Source organism: Pezoporus flaviventris, unplaced genomic scaffold (assembly GCF_033815535.1).
Source record: "Pezoporus flaviventris isolate CSIRO_AGI_PZ_B2104156 unplaced genomic scaffold, CSIRO_AGI_Pfla_v1 ptg000031l, whole genome shotgun sequence".
Lineage (NCBI taxonomy): Eukaryota > Metazoa > Chordata > Aves > Psittaciformes > Psittacidae > Pezoporus > Pezoporus flaviventris.
The window spans coordinates 17,239,711-17,258,820 of NW_026892579.1; the positions used below are offsets into that span (position 1 = coordinate 17,239,711).

General features: G+C 37.3%; 1 protein-coding gene across 1 annotated transcript in view; it reads left to right on the forward strand.

Moving 5' to 3' along the window:
- The window catches only part of MDN1 (midasin AAA ATPase 1), a 102,840-nt gene that overhangs the window by 2,887 nt on the left and 80,843 nt on the right, over nucleotides 1-19,110 (forward strand). The window contains exons 2-15 of the mRNA XM_061460297.1: nucleotides 2,954-3,180; nucleotides 3,791-4,015; nucleotides 5,520-5,627; nucleotides 5,707-5,899; nucleotides 8,081-8,293; nucleotides 9,548-9,679; nucleotides 11,283-11,386; nucleotides 13,496-13,610; nucleotides 14,775-14,968; nucleotides 16,003-16,084; nucleotides 16,767-16,862; nucleotides 17,875-17,987; nucleotides 18,542-18,690; nucleotides 18,782-18,842. Of these exons, the coding sequence (XP_061316281.1) occupies nucleotides 2,954-3,180; nucleotides 3,791-4,015; nucleotides 5,520-5,627; nucleotides 5,707-5,899; nucleotides 8,081-8,293; nucleotides 9,548-9,679; nucleotides 11,283-11,386; nucleotides 13,496-13,610; nucleotides 14,775-14,968; nucleotides 16,003-16,084; nucleotides 16,767-16,862; nucleotides 17,875-17,987; nucleotides 18,542-18,690; nucleotides 18,782-18,842 (2,012 nt within the window). The remainder of the gene's footprint in view (nucleotides 1-2,953; nucleotides 3,181-3,790; nucleotides 4,016-5,519; nucleotides 5,628-5,706; nucleotides 5,900-8,080; nucleotides 8,294-9,547; nucleotides 9,680-11,282; nucleotides 11,387-13,495; nucleotides 13,611-14,774; nucleotides 14,969-16,002; nucleotides 16,085-16,766; nucleotides 16,863-17,874; nucleotides 17,988-18,541; nucleotides 18,691-18,781; nucleotides 18,843-19,110) is intronic.

A 19,110-nucleotide genomic window follows, 5' to 3' on the forward strand; every position in this document is an offset into this window, starting at 1 on the left:
ATCACTGTTCTTGAGGGAACAGTCTGTCCAACTTTATCAAATGCAATGTGTTGAGGAGGAGTAGGAAGCCCTACCTTGCTTTGGAGGTAGTTGAAGCTATCTTGTTCTTGTGAGTCTGCATACCCCCCTTCCTTTTTAATTGACTTTTTTTCTTCCTTGAAATATGTGGGTTACAGGGAGAGGTCAGGCTCATGTTTTGCTTTATGCTACTGAATCAGACAGCAGTCCTACTCTGTTTTCTTTTTGCCTGTTCCCAAGGCCAGGCCACGCCTTTCTATCACTTTTATCCTGAACCCAGTTAGTGTGCTGATGTGGAAAATCTGTTCAACTTTCTCATGCAGTGGAAGACTGGAAGAAGGATAAACTTGGATCATCTTGCCAAATCGATTGCTGCACAGGCATATAACCATAGACCTGTTGCGTGATGCAGTGGAGCCAAGAACATGTGTTCTTGTGTTGGATAAGAAGACAGATTTCCTACATGTAGCCCTTATGCCCTCCCACTGTTAAATCTCTGTATGGTGTAAGGTTCTGTGGAAGCACCTCTGAGCCACTGTCAGAAATGAGGTGTTCATGTGGGCCCAGATTGTTCCTTGCCATGACCCTTTCTCTTAGTAATCTTGGTGTTTAGATTAAGCTGGTTGTTGATAAAGATTTCTGCATCTTGTGAGCACTGTGTACCTTGCGATGTACTGTGCAGGCTGGGAAGGAGATGCAAAGTGCTGCTAGAGGAGCAGCTGGGATCATGTTTGACTCCAGGTCTCACTCCTAGCTGTGCTTGTCTTTAATGTCTCTTTCATTATTAATACACAGTGTGTATATATTCTGTATTTGGAGGGACATTCTTTTGTGATGCTTTCTTAAAGCAGCAGTTTGGAACTGTGGGTATGGATTTACTATCCTAGATTAGAACACTAGAATTAAATGCTTTCAGATCAGATGTCGTTTGCTATTGAATGAGGAAGTTGGGTATTTCACAGAGCCACCTTTAGTTAGCAAACCCTTTGACAGTATTCTTTTCCACGGATTTTTAATTTAGACTCTGAAAGGCTTAGAAACCAAACAGACGGTTCCTTTGTAGTATGAGAATGTTGCCACTGTGATTTTTGAACAGTTTTATATGTCCTAAGAGTACTATGCACACTGATTAAAAATCTGCTTGCTCTCTCAAAATTGATAATGGGGAGTACAATTGTTGTACAGTAGTCACGTAACTACAGAATTTTACAGAGCCACATTATTTATTTTCTATTTTATTTTTAACTGTTTATTTGATGTTAAAAGCTCTGGTTAATAAATTAAGCACCCCTGGTTGTGCCTTGTTTGGGTAGCCAGAGATGTAACTGATTTCAAATATATACTTCATGTATTTGTCAGTGGAGTTTGTCTCCAGTTCTTTTGAGCCATGCTGCCTTTCAGCAGCCTGTCATTCATGTTGCTACTCAAAATCTGATGCCCTGTTATGAACAGTATCTTGCTCTGTGATGAATGCAAACCTTCAGCTCCTTTTAAAAAAATATTTTTGATGTTGCTCTGGCATATGAGAGGAAGATAAGCTCGAGTTTGGTGAAAATAAACACAAAGTATGTAAGAAACTGCTTGCAGCTGATGGGATGGTTTTGATGTTTGTAGTGTATGGACTGCAGTTTCCCTTATTTCTTAGGTGCTGTTAGGGAATGGATGTCTAGGAACTTGAGCAAGCACACATGTATTCTAGAAGGATGTTGACAGTGGTATAACCTGAGAAGGTCACCATTTGAAAGGCAGTGTGTAGTACCTCTTCAGTCTATTTATCTTGTAACAATGAAACTGTTCCATCTGCAGGACCAGGAGCAAAAGTAACAAAAGTCCATGTGAAGCAGAAATGGGCTGCAAGTGTTGCTGAAATGAAAGCCTGCCTGAATCATAGAATGTTTCTGTAGCAGTTTAGCAAGTGCTTGGTTGGTTTGGAAAGCTGCCTTACCTAGCTGTATTTATTTGCGACCTTGCTGAGAAAGACAAAATCTTCTTGGTAGGAAAAGGGTTCACTTGGCAAGGGAGAGGAGAGTGGGCCGTCAAAGTGAAGCAAAACCAACATGGTGCAAATTCATAATCCCAGTACAAATCAAGATTATTTATATGACATTATATGCTAAATATCACAAAGTGATCCAACTGATGCTTGGGTAAAAATATGAGCTCAAAACCCAGAGAAATTTAAGCATAAGACACAAGAAATGAGTTGTTGTTCTTCAGTAACACATTTAGGAATGTTGGGGGGGATGTGAGGGAGTGGTTTTATGTGTGGGGGGTTGTGTTTGGTCTTTTTTAAAATTTGTTTTCCTAGGAGATGTGAATGTTTTCCATCTATTCTAAAGTACAATATTTTGGTTTGCACTAAAGGACCATTTTTATATAAGAGTAGGAAAAAAAAAATCTCAACTTCAAACTGCAGATACATGCTGCTTGTTGTCAAGAGCATTTCTCTCTCTGATTGCTATCAGAAACAAAGCTGTGATCATGATTGATTTTTCAGAAAGAGATGGTGAACGTGATACAACTCACTTTTTTAAAATCTCAAATTCTCAAAGGTTTTATGGCTCTTGTGAGACCGAGCTGCTGAGACCATGGGAATTCTGTTAACAAAGATACATTAGTTGTTATAACATTTTCCCCATTTTTTTCTTCAAGTAATTCACTTTATCTCTTAGCTGTAAAATACAGTTTAGGAATTTTGGACTTTATTGTAATTCTTATTTAGTGTGTCATTCTGCATGTTACTCATTCTGTTTCCCTATTTTTTCGTTATGGAGAGCTTTATCAAGTAAGTACTTCCACTGGGAATTTTGGGCTCCCTTCTGATTTCAGAAAGATTTGGTCTGTAAAATTCACTGTGAATTCGGCATGAATAATTCTGAAGTTAAAAGTCAAAATCATTGCCCGTTTAACCTGTTCTTGCCTTCCATTCCCCTAGATTTGGACTCAGCAGGATCGGCAATTCATCCTTGATGCTTTAGCGCAGTTATTATTGGATAAAGAATGTACTCTATTGCTGGGCCGTCAAGTTCGGCCAATCTTGTTGGATTTGTTGGAAAGAAATGCAGAAGCCATTAAAGCTGGTGGCCAAATCAACCATGATCAACATGAAAGGCTGTGTGTAGCAATGAGCAAGCTGGTTGCTGACCACCCTGATGTTTTGCCGTGAGTAATGTAGTGTCCCGTTGTTCAGTGTTTGAACATAAGGAGCATGTGCCTGTCAGTGTTCACTGGTGAAGAGAGGTGGTGATATAGTTTGGATTGTCTCACATGACAAATGTGTTTTGAATTGAAATAATTATTTAGAAAACACAAGTCTTAAAGACAGCTTATTTAGATTAAATTGCGTTGTAAGATCTAACATGATTTTCATCTTGATGATCAAAAGCAGAGCAAAATATGTGAAAATTGTTCACAACCAAAATTTCTGCATTTAAGATTAGACCTGTGGGCCAGTAGAATACAAATTTACATAAGAAGGAATCAGTATTACTTTTTCAGAAAACAAGAGCAAAGTGATTTCAACAAAGGCAGGACACTTCCCCTTGACAATGAAGCAATGATTTTTTGTAAGGTAAAGTGTGTTGTCAGCTGACTGCTGAAGTAGTTGTCTGTCCCAAGTGCAGACAAAGTCAAACATAGGCCTTAGTTCTCAGTATGCTGTCAATGGCAGTCTTGGGACCTCTGTTCTGACACTTTTATTAGTGGTTATTTTCCTTTCTTCTGGCTTAGATGTCTGTGTTCCATCTTTTTCTCTCTCTCTTTTTTTCTAAAGATTTGCTTTAAGATATTTTAAAACTACATCACCAGTTTTCCAAAGGCTTTTCCTGGAGAGCTCAGATGCAAACACAGTCCGATATGGGCGCAGACGAATGAAGTTACGGGACCTCATGGAGGCAGCCTATAGATTTTTACAGAAGGAGCAATCTGTTTTCCGAGAACTGTGGGACTGGAGTGTGTGTATTCCACTCCTAAGGAGTCATGACACTTTAGTCCGTTGGTAAGTTAATACCCCCAGATCTTTTCCATTGAAAAGATGTATCTCTATCTTAGATTGTCTTTAACAGTGTTCAAACGCAAGTAGAAAAATCTTCAAATAATACCAGAAAAATCTGTACTGATGGTATCTGTACATGTGCTTCTTACCTGATGTTTTGAAAGCTGTAGCAATCTGTCACAGGGTGAAACTTGGCCTGGCTCTTAGTCATGCTTAAAGCTGTGGTCTGGAGAATCTTTTCAGGTAACTTTAGCTTACCCAATGGGAGATGATGAGTTCATCACTTCACCTCTACTGTAAGCCTTTGGGTATGCTGCATGCATTCTAGCATGTTATCCAAGAAAAAAGTAGACATTAATCTACTGTCACTTCAATTTACATTACAATAGTATATAATGCTATTTTGCACTGATACACTACTAGTGAGTTGTTTTTTTTTTTTTCTACTGCTTGTATATTGATGTCTTGGGTACTGTAAAGCTTGGTTTAAGCTAAGCTTTCTCATTGGCATTGTTGCAGACTTTGCATGTGGGTTTGATCAGATGTTTTATATTAAGTGTCTGCCTGCAGGGCTTCAACCTAGTCACATGATCTACCTTATTTATGTTAGTAGTAGTATTGATAGTGCCTTATATTTATTTAAGAAAAGGTCTCTAATAGTCTTCATTAAAAAAACCCACATAAATTCAGAATTATGTTTGTAACACACAATTTTGAAATAAGGTGTATAATTTAGGAAAGGCAGGGCCTAGAGTGTTGTGAAATCTTATCAGCCATTTATGAGGCTCTTCAGGATGACATACACTTAGATAGTCTTAGAAAAAGAAATAGAATTTCTGATTCATTGACTGGAATGGGTTTATGTGGTGTTCACCTAATAAGTAAGTGAATCAGTGGACTTTTAGATTTTGTCCTGAACCAACCTTCTTCTGACAGCTCCCACCACCACACCAACCTCATTGAAAGCTTTATTTCTTGGAAGGTAAAACCAGTGCTATGATAATGAAATTTTTATGATTTGTATTAAATGTTCATTTGTTGCAACACAACTACAGTGGGAGTCGTTGGCTTCTTTTGGCACCGAGTCTTCAAGTCATTGTGTTAAGAGTTATTTTAGAAATAGCATGGAATAGAAAGCAATTTTGAAAGGAAGTGGTAGGAGGAGAATTAAAAAAATCAGGCAAAGAAAACTTCATTTTCATTGTCTGATATGTTAACCTCCATTTACTTGGGAAAATGCTCTCCTTTACTGTGTTTCTATTGATCATTCAGTCTTTCAGAGACAGCTTAGCTAGTTGGTGTATAAACGATAAAGTATGCCATGGTAGAATGGCTTTTCTCAGTTCTGTTTCTTTAATCGTAAAGAATGGTCACTAAAATAATTTCTACGAAGAAAGTTTTCTGCATTTTTTTCCAAACTTGATATTTTATTTTGCAATTGCGAGTTGTCAAACTCGATTTCTTAAGACTATGTTTTGACATGTTTTGTTCTAAATATAATTTTTAGGTATACTTCAAACTGTCTTGCTCTGGTTACATGCATGAATGATGAGCATAAATTATCTTTCCTGAAGAAGATATTCAGTCCCGAGGAGTTGATACATTTCAGACTAAAGTAAGAACTTTTAACATCTTGAACACTATTTGGTTTTGTTTGTGGCTTTCAATTGAGTTAATAAATATGGATTTCACAGGCTTCTAGAAGAATCTCAGCTGGAGAATGTGGAGCAAGCCCTTGTTTTGGCCAATCCAGACTCCTCATTTTGGCAAAAGGAGAAAGAACTGCAATACACACAAGGACATATAGTGTCGGGCGACCTCTCTGCAAATGTAGTAGCTGTATGTGGTATTGTGCTGCCAAGGCTGCAGCATATTTCTGAAGAGCAGGTGTGTAACCCAGGCTTAAGTGTGTACCTTTTTATTTATTTATTTATTTATTTTTAAGAATCCCTAAATTTGGTGAACTGACTTTTGCCTTGCTTAAATGGTATTAAGATATTACAGGTAATGTGTGTATCTGTAGTTTTCCTGATGTGTGCTAGCACTGCATAATGTAGACACTGCAAAGAAGCTTTGTAGTGGAATGAAGCGTTGAAGAGGTAGAAGCGGTGTTAACTTTATCTTCGTGTAATGGTTCTTGCAAACAAACTACAGAAGATTATTCAGCCTTACATAGTATCTCCAATTCAAGTTAGGGTGATATTTGATAGCTGAGTAAAGCTAGGATCTGATACAGTTGCTTTTACCTGCAGGAAGTAAGTTTTTGTACTATACAGACATATTATAAACAGCCTTTCTCCAAACATATTCTCAGTTTTTCTCTGAAGCAAGGCTGCTACTTACTCATTGAGAAGGCAGAAAAAGGGGAGAGGAAGTAAGAGGTTACTTATAGAATCATAGAATAGTTAGGGTTGGAAAGGACCTTAAGATTATCTAGTTCCAACCCCCCTGCCATGGGCAGGGACACCTCACACTAAACCGTATCACCCAAGGCCTGGTCTTGAACACTGCCAGGGATGGAGCATTCACAACCTCCCTGGGCTACCTATTCCAGTGCCTGACCACCCTAACAGGAAAGAATTTCCTCCTTATATTCAGTCTAAACGTCCCCTGTTACTTTCTCCACTTGAGTGAAGTGTAATGCAGAATGTAGTGCCTTTTACAGTTTTAGGAGCAAACAGTATTTTTGAGCAAACAAAATTTAACCTTTTTTCTCTTGAGATGCTGTTCATTTTGAGCTGTTTAGGTTCTTTGTAGCTGCAGCCAGTATTCTTTACTGGTTTTCTCATTTAGGTACAATTTTAGCTGAGCTGTTTAGTTTTGTGTCACTGATCTACAAAGAAATGAATGAAGACTTCTTATGTCCAGAATTTCGGTAACAGCAGAAACAAGGAAAGAGGAATTTCTTCCTCAATTCCTTCTTCTACCCTCCCCCAAACTTCTGCAGTTGATTTTACTGTATTCTAGCTTTTTTATAGGATTTAGGGTGTGGTTTGAACTTCATTGCAGCAAGGGAAACTGTAGAGCTCTTTAACGAGATTCTTACTCCTGTGCCAGCGTCATAGCTGCTGCAGCTGTGCTGAGCCTAGGCCATACTTTAAACTGCATTGCTGTGAAAGGATACTCTTTCCCTATAAGGGAGAAGAGAACTTCCAAAAAATGCATGCTTTTATTTTTTTTTAATAACCACGCAGGTATTTCACTGATCTGGTATACACTGTAGTTCAAGTTATGCTGGAGAGGTTCCTGTTATAGCTGAGGAGGTCTGATGAAGAAGTAGGGGCAAAATGTGAGGGAAAGCAGGTACTCTTAAGAACTAGCATTGTTACCAGAGAAGTACATGAAACTGTACCTGAAAAGACCAAACTTAAATTCAAAATGGCTTTTTTGGTGTAGTATATACTCTTGTTTTCCTTTCTCTGGGCATTTTGGCAGGAAAGCACTAATTTTTTTTCCATATGCTGGTATATAGGTGACTGTAGAAGAGTCACAATATTTGGAGAGTATCTGTAACACTGATTAATTACCATTCAATAAATTACATTCATTGCATTTTGAAAAAAATAAAGATGTTACTGAATTTACCTCTTTTCTTTTTTCATGCTCTGAGTTTGATCTGCCTGTGCAGAAAGAAGTAAATATAACAGTTAGTATTCATACTTACATCATCTCATTCTAACTGCTGTTTGATTTGTCCTGTCATTTGGATCCGTTCTGATGATTTTATTTCACTTATATTGCAAATTGTATTTGATTGACATGTGTTATGATTGAATAGTTACTATGTCTGTACTGACAACTTAGTATGAACTCCCTTTGGGAACAAATTGTACATATACTTTATTAAGTATTTCACCTATAAAAGGTTTTCGATTAAATCTATTTTAATATCTGTCATTAAATACCACTTTAGAATCCTTTATTTTATTTGATATGTGTTGACAGATCTGAAGGCCAAAATTTTCGAGTTGTCATACTCACTTTTCCTAATTGTTCTGTGTTGTACAGCCTGTAAAAACAAAAAAGTAACAATTTTAGTGTAATAACTCAAATTTTATGTTTGAACAGGAAAGTGTCACCAGCCATTTTGTTTTGGTTGAATCTGCCTTCACGAATCTTCAAAACCTTGCTATTGCTGTAGCATATCAGACTCCTGTTCTATTAGAAGGACCAATAGGATGTGGCAAAACTTCTTTAATAGAATACTTAGCAGCTGTCACAGGAAGAGCAAAGCCTCCTCATATTTTGAAAGTCCAGCTTGGGGATCAGACTGATAGTAAGGTAACTGATGAAGTGGATGGTCAGATATAATCTTTACTTAAAGCATGGACTTACTTTCCTAAGAAAATAATGTTTAACTTTTTGCTCAAAGACCCCACAACCCCAATGCTGGAGTTGTTGTTCTTACTGTTGAGAATAAATAAATATGAAGAGCAGTCACAGTTAAGCTTCAGTAGGTTTAAAAAATTCTGTGCATAATTTTGCTGTATCTGTTTTCATTCATGTTGTTTTATCAGAGTTTTTCTATGTGGAAGAGCCCTATTTTTTGTTTATATATATATTATTTAAAAAAAAATTGTCAGGGGAGAAGAGGATTCTAAAATTACTCAGTCTGGTGCCAAAGGCTTGTATGGACAATTCTATTTCAGTTCAACTGAGCTAATATTAGTTTACTCTGATTCCAATTTTTTTGTGGTAAAGCTGAGATGAAGTAAGGTCCTGTGATGTTGAAGACACTTGCACTTCCATAATGGTGATCTAGTTCTACCTGTAGAAATAAAACCAGAGGTGAAGATAATTTCACATTCTTCTGGTTTTGCATATGTAATTTTTGAGCTAGAATTGATTTCTGTTGTTGGCTCAATTTAGTTTTTCAAAGTGGTTAGTACCTTCCAGTAGTGTCATCTGAAGTTTTTTATGAACATGCATAAACACCTTCTTGTGTAGAAGATCTGATTTCACCATCTCACAAGTGTTCTCCACAAGAGTATTTTTTCATATTAAGATTTTATATTAAGAAAAAGTGATAAAGTTCAAGCTACAAAATACGTAGCAGTGAAAGCATTAACTTATTTATTTATGGAATATTTAAATGTGGAGGTTAGAACTTAACAGAGAAACGGCACTTGACAGATTTTGTATCTAAGTAACTTGCTTTACAATTCCTCTTGCTAGCTTAGTCACAGATTTCTCAAAAATGTAAAATAAAGTTCAGTGCAATACAGCTTTGTATGTTGCACTGTTGATAGTTAATTATGGTGGCACAGCTGTTGTAAATTCACTCTCAGTTACCTGGATCATTTTATTTACTGTGTTTCAGTTAGATTATTGTAGTTGTGGAGGGGTGAAACTTTTGTTTTTTTTCCACAATTAAAAATGTGTAATGCTGGGGACTGATTACCAGATGGATTTTTAGTAAAGTGGAGGCCGAGTAAGTGTTACATAACAAATTCAGTCATTTTTGTAAGTTTTCACTCTGAGTTTTTAAAAGATGCAATGAGCAGGTCTCTAATTTACTGATTGTTTCCATCATAGACACTCCTTGGCATGTATCGCTGTACAGATGTACCAGGGGAGTTTGTATGGCAGCCTGGAACCTTGACACAAGCTGTTACCAAGGGTCATTGGATACTTCTGGAGGACATTGATTATGCTCCTCTGGATGTGGTATGTAGGTTCATATTTGTTGTAAGGTACTGGTCTTAAGGCCCATACTAGCAGGTTTTGGAGTCTAATCACCCTGAGTTTTGCAGCTACATGCTGAAAATACTGCCCCTTTAAAAGGGATTAGAAAGAATTAACCTGTCTGTCTGCATTCACACATTAGCACACCGCATTAGTTTTTGTGATTGTTTTAGTGTAGTCATGGCACTGTCACTGATGCCAAATTTCACTATGAAAATTTGAGTTGACACTGATAATGAGCTATGTGCCTTTTGAATCATGTTTTAATATTTGAAAGCAAATGTGGCCCAAAACACCACAGGATATTGTCACTGTATTAGGGTGGTTCTGTTAATAAGTTGTGGGTTTTTTAGTGTTTTGTTATGTGGGAGGTTTTTTTTTGTTTTGCCTTATTTTTTTTGTTTTTTATTATGCATTTCTCACCACTGGCTTGGCTATTAAAAATGTATTGTTACATTAAGCAGTATAAGTTTTAACAGATTTCCTGTATACAGTTCCGGAATGACTAGCTGGACAGTCATCCTTCCCTTTTCAAGTAATGGCCGCTACAAAGCATGTCTTCAGCAAGAACAATGCCATAGAGATGTTTTGCTATATAGGCCTGCTGGACATTCTGCAGATAGTTGTTTTCTTTCATATCTGTTAAAACATCCTTTGTGTGGCTAAATAACCTGACAGCTTGTTTATTGGGTTTTAGTCTTCTGAAATACAGGGAATTTATAAGAAAGCCAAGAAATACTGCTTGTATATAGTAGACAGTTTTTCACTGCCGGAGGGTCATGCACTTCTTTGCTTTTGTGGACTCGGCTCATTGCACTCATCATAAGCATACCCTGAGTAGCATCCTGCATTCATCTCCCCCTTTCTTCAGGTCATCCCTGCATGCATCCAGTCTTCTTTCTCCATATCACAGCCTCCATGCTTGCCTCCCTCTGTGCTGAGGGATCATTGTGGTCTTACTTCCCATTTTGTCCTTCCAACATTGTTACTATGCTTCTGTATGGAAGGGTAGATTGTTTAGATACAAAATTCTCCTGGGGGTAGCAGGGTATGCACTGAAAAGTCTTGATGATTGAGAATGACATCTTTGAGATGCAGGTCATCTGTGTTTGGGCAGATAAAGAAAATAAGGATTCTGAAACAGAAGTGTTTAGTAATTCATTTGACAATTCAAAATAAATAGTTTTGATCTAGACTTGCAGTGTAGAGCCCATCATTTCCATTCTCCTCATTAAATTTGAATACGGAAGAAAGATACATGGGGCTTTGGGCCACTTGGTCTAGTGGAAGGTGTCCCTGTCCGTGGGGATTGGAACTAGTTGATTTTTAAGGTCCCTTCCACCCAAATGATTCTATGATTCAATGAAGATAGGTAAACATTACACTTGTGACTTCCACTGCTGGGGACTCTGCAGTTCTTGTTAGCATCACTTGGAAGTGCAATCTGTGAGAACTGTAGTTACTGACAATGTAGTAGTGCTCAGCAGAAATGTTCTAGCAGCTCAAGTGTGAAATGAGCATGGATGGGTGTGCTGTCTGTTCCAGTTTGACAAAAAAAAATTGTTTTATCTATTCTCTTCTCCAGATCTCTGTGCTGATTCCTCTTTTGGAAAAAAAAGAGTTGCTGATTCCTGGTCGTGGTGACTGTTTAAAAGTAGCATCGGGATTCCAGTTTTTTGCGACCAGGAGGTAGGCTTGTAAAACTAAATGAGGTTAAGAGTATGGATATCCTCTTTTTAAATCAAAACCAGGAACCGTGAGGTGCTTGGGCAGGAGTATTTTAGCAATTTCCTTTAACAAGGAGTAGAAGCCATAGAAATTGTGAAGGGGAATTTTTTCACTTGCACAACCAACCCATCACCAAAACAAAATGTCACTCTTGGGAATAACTGTGTGAAAAAGGTTCTATGATTGAAATTCACAAGTTGTCTTGGCTTGCTGGTTGTAACAGCACCTGTGTAAAATATTTCTTAGTTTTGCTGATCTTGAGTTAGTTGGTAGTCTGACTACTGAATGATTATTTTTGGGGGATTTGGTTGTGGTTTGAGTTTGGGGTTTTTTTTCCTTTTTCCTTTTATGTCCTTTACCTCCTTGAAAAGCTGTATACATGTATTCCTTGAAGATATTTTTTTAATTCTGTTTTCTAAACAGAAAAAGATTTAAGGTATTCTCCCTGATGGTTTCCCTGTGTAGTGGCCTATGCCTCAGATGTCAAAATGTCATATTGTATCAAGATTAAAGGCTAGGATATCTGGAAGGGGAATGGTTACATAGTTTTCACATAGTTTGTAGTTTACTTCAAAGCCTGTAACAGATTTTTCTGCTTTTGTTTTCTTTCTATAAATTTGTTCTTTTCTTTGGTTTATCTGATCAATTTTTTTTATTTTTTCTTTTTTTTCTCTGGGGTTGAGTCTTTTTGGATTCAGCTTTCTTTTGGTTTCCTCAACTCCTAATTTTTCTTCTTCTGTATATTTGGTTGTTATGGTCTAACCGCAGCTGGCAACTAAAGCCTCACACAGCTGCTCACTCACTCCTCCCCGGCGGGATGGGGGAGAGAATCAGAAGAGTGAGAAAACTCGTGGGTTGATATAAAGACAATTTAACAGGTAAAGAAAACCAAGGAATTTGCTTACTACTTCCCATGGGCAGGCAGGTGTTCTGCCATCTCCAGGAAGGCAGGGTTCTATCACACACATTCCTTGGGAAGACAAACGCCATCACTCCAAGTGCCCTTCCCTCCCTGTCCTTCTTTCCCCAGCTTTGTATGCTGAGCATAACACCATATGGTATGAGATATACCTTGGGTCAGCTGGGATCAGATGTCCTGGCTGTATCACCTCCCCGCCTCTTCTACAGTGCCAGGCTACTCACTGGTTGGGCTGGTGTGAGGAGCAAAAAAGGCCTTGACTTTGTAAGCAGGGCTAAGCAGTAGGGAAAACATCTCTGTATTATCAACACTGTCCAGCACAAATCCAAAACATAGCCCTGTACTAGCTGCTATGAAGAAAATAACTCTATCCCAACCAAAACCAGCACATTGGTGAACAGTTTTTATAGTAGCAAATTATAGTTTCTTTTAGGCACATTAAATTGTTGCAGTTTACAGCAGTGGAATGTTATTTAGAAAAAACCAAACCAAACACTAATGAATCACCCCCCCCCCCCCCCCCCAAACCACCCCAAACCCACAACAAAAAAAACAAACTACAATCCAGTATCTCATGATTTGCACGTGCAAGGCTACTTCCACAGTGGGTATAATACACGGCTGCATAGTTATTTACGCAGGAAAACAAAAACAGAATGGACAAAAAATGACGGAAAGGACTCTGAGCATAAAGGATTAAACAAATAATCGGGAAACACTGTGAAGGGGGCAGAGACTGGAGGTGCTTTTCCTGCATCTGCAGTAGAGTACAGATCCTTTAGGATCTGTGCAAGATAATTCCCAGGCCAATTCTGTCAAGCTCCTCTCCTAACAAAGCGTTACTCTTCTCCTAACAAAGGATTCTGTATGGTTCTTCTGATAGACTTAACTTATTGTCAGTCATCTTTCTCCAAGTATCCCTGGGGAGATTTTGCACTACAGGGGGAAAAACACTGTGATAAAAGAACAGATTATTTGAAAAGCAGAGATACACATGGTAGGGTGCATGACCTTACCGTGGCAAACATTGCATGATCTATGCACGTGTGTTATGCTGTAGCAGAGGTATATAACACATTCTTTGCACAGGAATGCTCTGAAAATGCAGAGTTCCACAGTATCGTGTGTTTCTTCATGTTGTTTTGATTTAGGATATTCAGTTGTGGTGGAGGTTGGTACAGGCAGCAAAGCAGCCATGCTGCTCTTTTGGACAAATATTGGACCAAAATACATTTGGATAACATGAGCAAAGGAGAACTCAAGGAGGTATGGTGTGTGTTGCTGTATTGTAACATGTGGATAACTGTTTCAGTTAAGAGTAGTAAATGTTCCCAGTAATAAATTTGATCATTATTTTTATCTCCAAGTACTACAATACACCCTTATAATTTCAGATTTATCCTTTGAAGTGAATTGGACAAAGATTCCTGAAGCTTGCCTTGGCAAACACAGTTCCACTTTGAATGGGTCTAAGAATCAAATTGCTTTGCCATTTTGTAGGCCACAGGGATTTAAAAACAGGGAGAAAAATAAAAAAATGAGCTTACTCTAATCCTGAAGCTTTAAGATGGAAAATAGTCAGTTGTCAATAGAAAATGTTATTTGTAGTTGATATCTTTTGTTAGCATCTAGCTGAACTCATGTTGAAAATGACATCCAGAAAGGATGAATAATGAAGTGGAACTTGGCTGTTAAAACCTTAAGAAAAAAAGGAAACTTTGGTGCTAAATGTGCTACTTACCACTAGATTCTTTCTGTTCTTTTTTTTTGTAACTTTGTAGCTCAAGTCACGGAAGTATATAAATGAAATATTGTAAGATTCTGTAGTAGTAGAAGAGACAGTGGTAGAAAACACTCACGTGCTTGTCTTGAAAATAGGTTCATGTCCTTCTGGTTAATCTTTAAAGTCAGTCTGGCAGGGTAGTGCCAGTGTTCCTGGTCTTTATCTGTGAAAAGCTGATTTTCTGAAGCAATAATTTTGGTTAGCAAGATTTAGTGGAGAGAACTGAGCTGAAAGGAATCACAGAAGAAAAATTAGCCTTTTAATGTGTCTTTATCAGCACAGTGAATAGATAATGTGAATGCTTAAAAAAAAATCAGTCATAGAAAGGACAGGAGGTAAGAACTTTGGTTATCAGTTGTAAAGTTGTATGATCATTATTTAAGATACAATTGAATGTACCTTTTGTTCTTGGTGTTGGCATTTGTGCAGATGTATTAAATGGAGTAGAGTTGGCAAGATTCACTTTTGGCACCCAAATCAATACTACGCCAGTCACAATAACTCTTTATTTTCTTCAGATGAGAGATTCCAAGGCAGTGGTTTTGTGCAGCTTGTTATTGAGTATCTGTTGAAATGTATCCTATTAAATTCTGCGGGTTTGATGTTTCCCATGCTAAAGATTTATTTTGTTTGATGTTCACCCTTAGGTTCTTCAAAGGAGATACCCCAACCTTGCTCTTGTAACTGATCACTTGCTAGACATTTACATTCACCTGACGGGAGACAAGTATCAGGCATCAGAAATCAGTGCTTCTGGTTCCAGGCACGTACCAGAAGATTCACCAGAATCAAGATCAGAAAATAAGAAACCAAATCTGGAAGGGCGAGAACTATCTCTAAGGTTGTCTTTTCTTACATATTTATTAGGAGGAAATTTAGGTAGATGCAGAAATGAAAGGCTCTATCTTTGTTATTTTCTGAATTTCTTTTTTAATAGTGATAGAAGTTTGAATAACTGAAATTTCATAAAAACTGGAAAACTTGAAGTATCTTTTAAAATTTCAGTCTGAAATACTTAGGACTTCTTATTTGCTATACTTTTTTTAAGGAAAAAGTGTGGGTTTTGTCATATGTAGTACTGAGTTGCTGTCAAGCCATATGGATTACTTCTCAGTTTGTTTTAACACATCATACCAGTTCTAGTTAAGAACTGAAATGTACTGTATAATGTTCTCACAATAGCTATTATATAACATTTTCAGCAACTGTATATATGTGCTTATCTAGATAATTTCATATTAGATACCGCATTCTAACTTAGAGATGGCTGAAAATAACCAGATCTGCAATGTACTGTTAATTTCAGAATTTTTATGATGAAATGCGGTTTGATGTTCAGTTATTTCTTCCTCTTATACAAAATGTCAATTCTACTCATGGAATTTCTGTCACCAGCAGTGCTTTGTGAATTAGCCGGTAAATACTAGATGTGGGTAGTACCTAATATTTTTGTGAAGCAAAAGAGTGCCACCAATTTTAAAACAGCAGTTGTTTTTCAAGAATCACTTGTTGCTTTTTCTTATCAACAGCAAAATCTTTCAAAAGGTAAGAAATCAGTATCTTGAAAAAATAGGGGGGCTAGTGCCTTTCAGGATGAAAAGCTTGCTGCTTTTCTTGGTTTTAGTTGTGTAATGAATTTAAGGTTTAATGGAGTATGTATTATCTGTTTCTAAGCAATGTATCTGAAAGCAACAGTATTGGTGTTTATGTGCTCAGGTGCTCTTTAGAATTGGCACCCTATTTACATATGTGTCTTCCTATGTACAGCTTACACAACAGCTAAATGTACAATTGCCAGAAGATGACATTGAACCTGAAAGAAGGAGCTGTGCATTTTGCTTTGATGGTACCAACTCTTTCCATGTTTCTTTTTAGAGACTTACTGAATTGGTGCAGCAGGATTGCTTACAACTTTGACAGTAATTCCTCAACCACAGCAGTGAATATTTTTCAGGAGGTGCGGTAAGACTTGATCCAGAAATTGCTTACCCAAACTCTAGCATTGCCTCACAAATCTTAAAATACTCTATTTGGGAATGTGAGATGGGACTTTAGTTTTATCTGGATCAATTGGACTGTAATTAGAATGTTTGTGATCCATCTATTGGAGGCATTCATGGCTACTAGGAAGGTTTTTTGCAGTAATGTGCTGAAAGCCAATCCAGACGTACTCCTGTCACACAAACAGCATGCTGCAGCATTATTTTAACTAACCTGAGCTAGAACTGCATATGACTGAGAGTTAAAATTTTGAAATCTCTCCTTTTTCTTGTAATATGAGGCTTCTTTCCTACTTCCTTATGCATCAACTTAAATTCCAGGTTTGGAATTTTTCAGGTGTAACAGTTTTTCAGGTCTTGTAACATTACTTACTTCTCTATTTTCGTCTGTTTATCTAAAAGTAACTTTTGTGACTGGGCATTGAAAGATTTTGCTTTCACTGAAAACCACTACAGAATTTAAAAGCTCTTGTAACATCTTGATCTCCATTGTTTGACTTGATCCTTGGGCAATGAAATAATTTTATTTACTATGGCTGGATTGGATTCAAACTCATGTAGATTAAGATGGTGCTTGTCAGACTATATCATACAGAATTTGTATTGAAAAACCTGGTTTGTTTGTTTTCTCCTTGACAGGCATTGGACTGTTTCACAGGTATGCTGTCCAGCCAAGGGAGCAGAATGAAAATGGCAAATGTTATTGGAAGTAAACTAAACATTTCAAAAAAAAAGGTATGTTAAGCTATGATTAAACATGATGCTTACTGGTAATATTCTGTAAGTTGCAATTTTTTTAGTGATGAGTTTAAATGTGTTCTGCTGTTTTTCTTGAAAAATACGCCCATTTTTCTGTCCCAAACACGTTTTTTGCTCTCTGTGCTATCCCAGGATCTATGTTTTCCTCCTTTTTTTTTTTAGTTATGGTTCCTACCCACCCCGCCCCCACCTCACCCCAAAAGTTCCAGTGGCTCTGTTTCAGAGCAGATTGCAGATGGTCTTATCATGCAAAAGAAGGATCACACAGCTGGAACAGCTCAGGTTCCTAAGCACATGATGCTGCTAGATGCACAGAGTAGTAAAGAGTATGTTTTTTGATGGTTACAGTGAACCCTAATCACTTAAACAAAGAGATTAGAGATATTTTCCTGACTACTTGTTCTGTAATCATTGGTTCCAAAATCAAGTACCTCTCTAGAGCCTTGTAACTCTCTGTATTAATAGTGTGTGATATAAATGGCTGAGTTAAACTAAATCATTACTTTGTCAGCTATTTCTGACTGTAGAAGTTTGATTGCAAAGAAAATTCCCTCCTTTCTTACTTTAAAGATGTAAAAACCTGCCAGCTGGCTGGACAGATGAATCCCTGAAACTTCTATGGATTTTTCTGTTTGTCCTTCATTCTTTATATTATTCCAGTACAGGAATGTAGTATCTTCTGACAGTAGCAAAATATCCTTGTTTACACAGAAGTATTCACTCAGGCTTTTTTGAGGTGGTGGTTAGACCTCCTGCTAAGAAATAGACCCATTACCAAATTATTAAATGGAAATATGTTTGTACAGACAGTAACATTTCTGAGGTGCTTCAGTGTTTCAGGTGATGAGTATGTAAAACCTGCAAAATAGAAAATCTTACCATGAAAAACTAGCTTGCTGCAAAGTAATGCCGGTAGTATAGCATGGGTGTTCTTAGTGTGACGTTGTAGGCAACATTAGTATTAGAAATGTTAATGCTTTCTTCACAGGTGGAGTTCTTCTGTGAACTCTATAAACCGGAAATTCTAGTACAGGAACAAGAAGTCGCTGTTGGAAGAGTGCATCTAACGAAGAAGCAAATCCAAGCTCTCACTGTACAAAGGTAGAATATCTTGTAGCGTCCATATGAATCAAAATATTTGGTGGTAGAATAGAATAGATTACAAGTCACAGCCTTTTTTTTTTTTAAAAAAGGCAACTTGAGCATTCTCCTCTAATGAAAAATGTGATGAATTCTTGTGATCTGAGTTTTACCTTGTGTATCTTTAAGGCTGTCTGTGTCATACTTTTGCAGCCAAAGCATGGAGATTTTCAGCTTTTTTGAACAGGATTTTCTTTAAAGCAGTGTGGATTCACAGCTGTCATAATAAGATTTTGATGGCTCTGTCTTTGTGAAGGGAGATTTTTGTAGTATGTGTTACTAACTCCACTGACAGGAAGTTCTTTGTAAATCCTGATTTTTTTTATTTTTTTTTCCTAGGTTGCATATTGAGAAAAATAAGTATATTAGAGTATCTTGGAACTAATTTTTTCCAAACCTTTAATTTTAATTAAAGATCATAAATTCAACCATTCCTCTAAAAAAATAATAAAGGAAAAATTCAAATGAGCTCCTTGGTAAATCTTGGGTTTGAGTTGTTTCCTTTGTTTTTTCAGAGCAAAACAAACCTTTGCTGCCACACGGCCATCTGCAGTATTGATTGAACAGCTTGCAGTTTGTGTTGTCAAAGGAGAGCCTGTGCTTTTGGTTGGTGAAACAGGAACTGGCAAAACCTCAGCTGTTCAGTACCTTGCTCATATTACAGGTAAATCAAGTGTGAAGACTGTAACTTACATGACAATGATTTAAACAAAGAAACCCCACAAGTTGATGGTGCTTTATATTTTTGTTTCAAGGACGCCGTTTGAGGGTTGTCAACATGAACCAACAAAGTGACACTGCAGATCTCTTAGGGGGGTGAGTCATTAACAGTTGTCCAAGTTTAACAAATTGGCAGTATGAGAACAAGCTTCTAACACAAGTGTAGTTGTGTTGTCAGAGTTGTGTTTAGGTACATGTTTGTTTCATGGAGCATAAATGTCTTAAGAAACATTTTTACATGCAGGCACCTTATTGTCCTTCATGAAGAGCAGAGGCAGTTTCACTGATCTGTGTGTACATCCATAAGTGATAAAGTCTCTTAAAAGCACAACCCAATGTCTTTTCAAAAATAACTAACCAATAT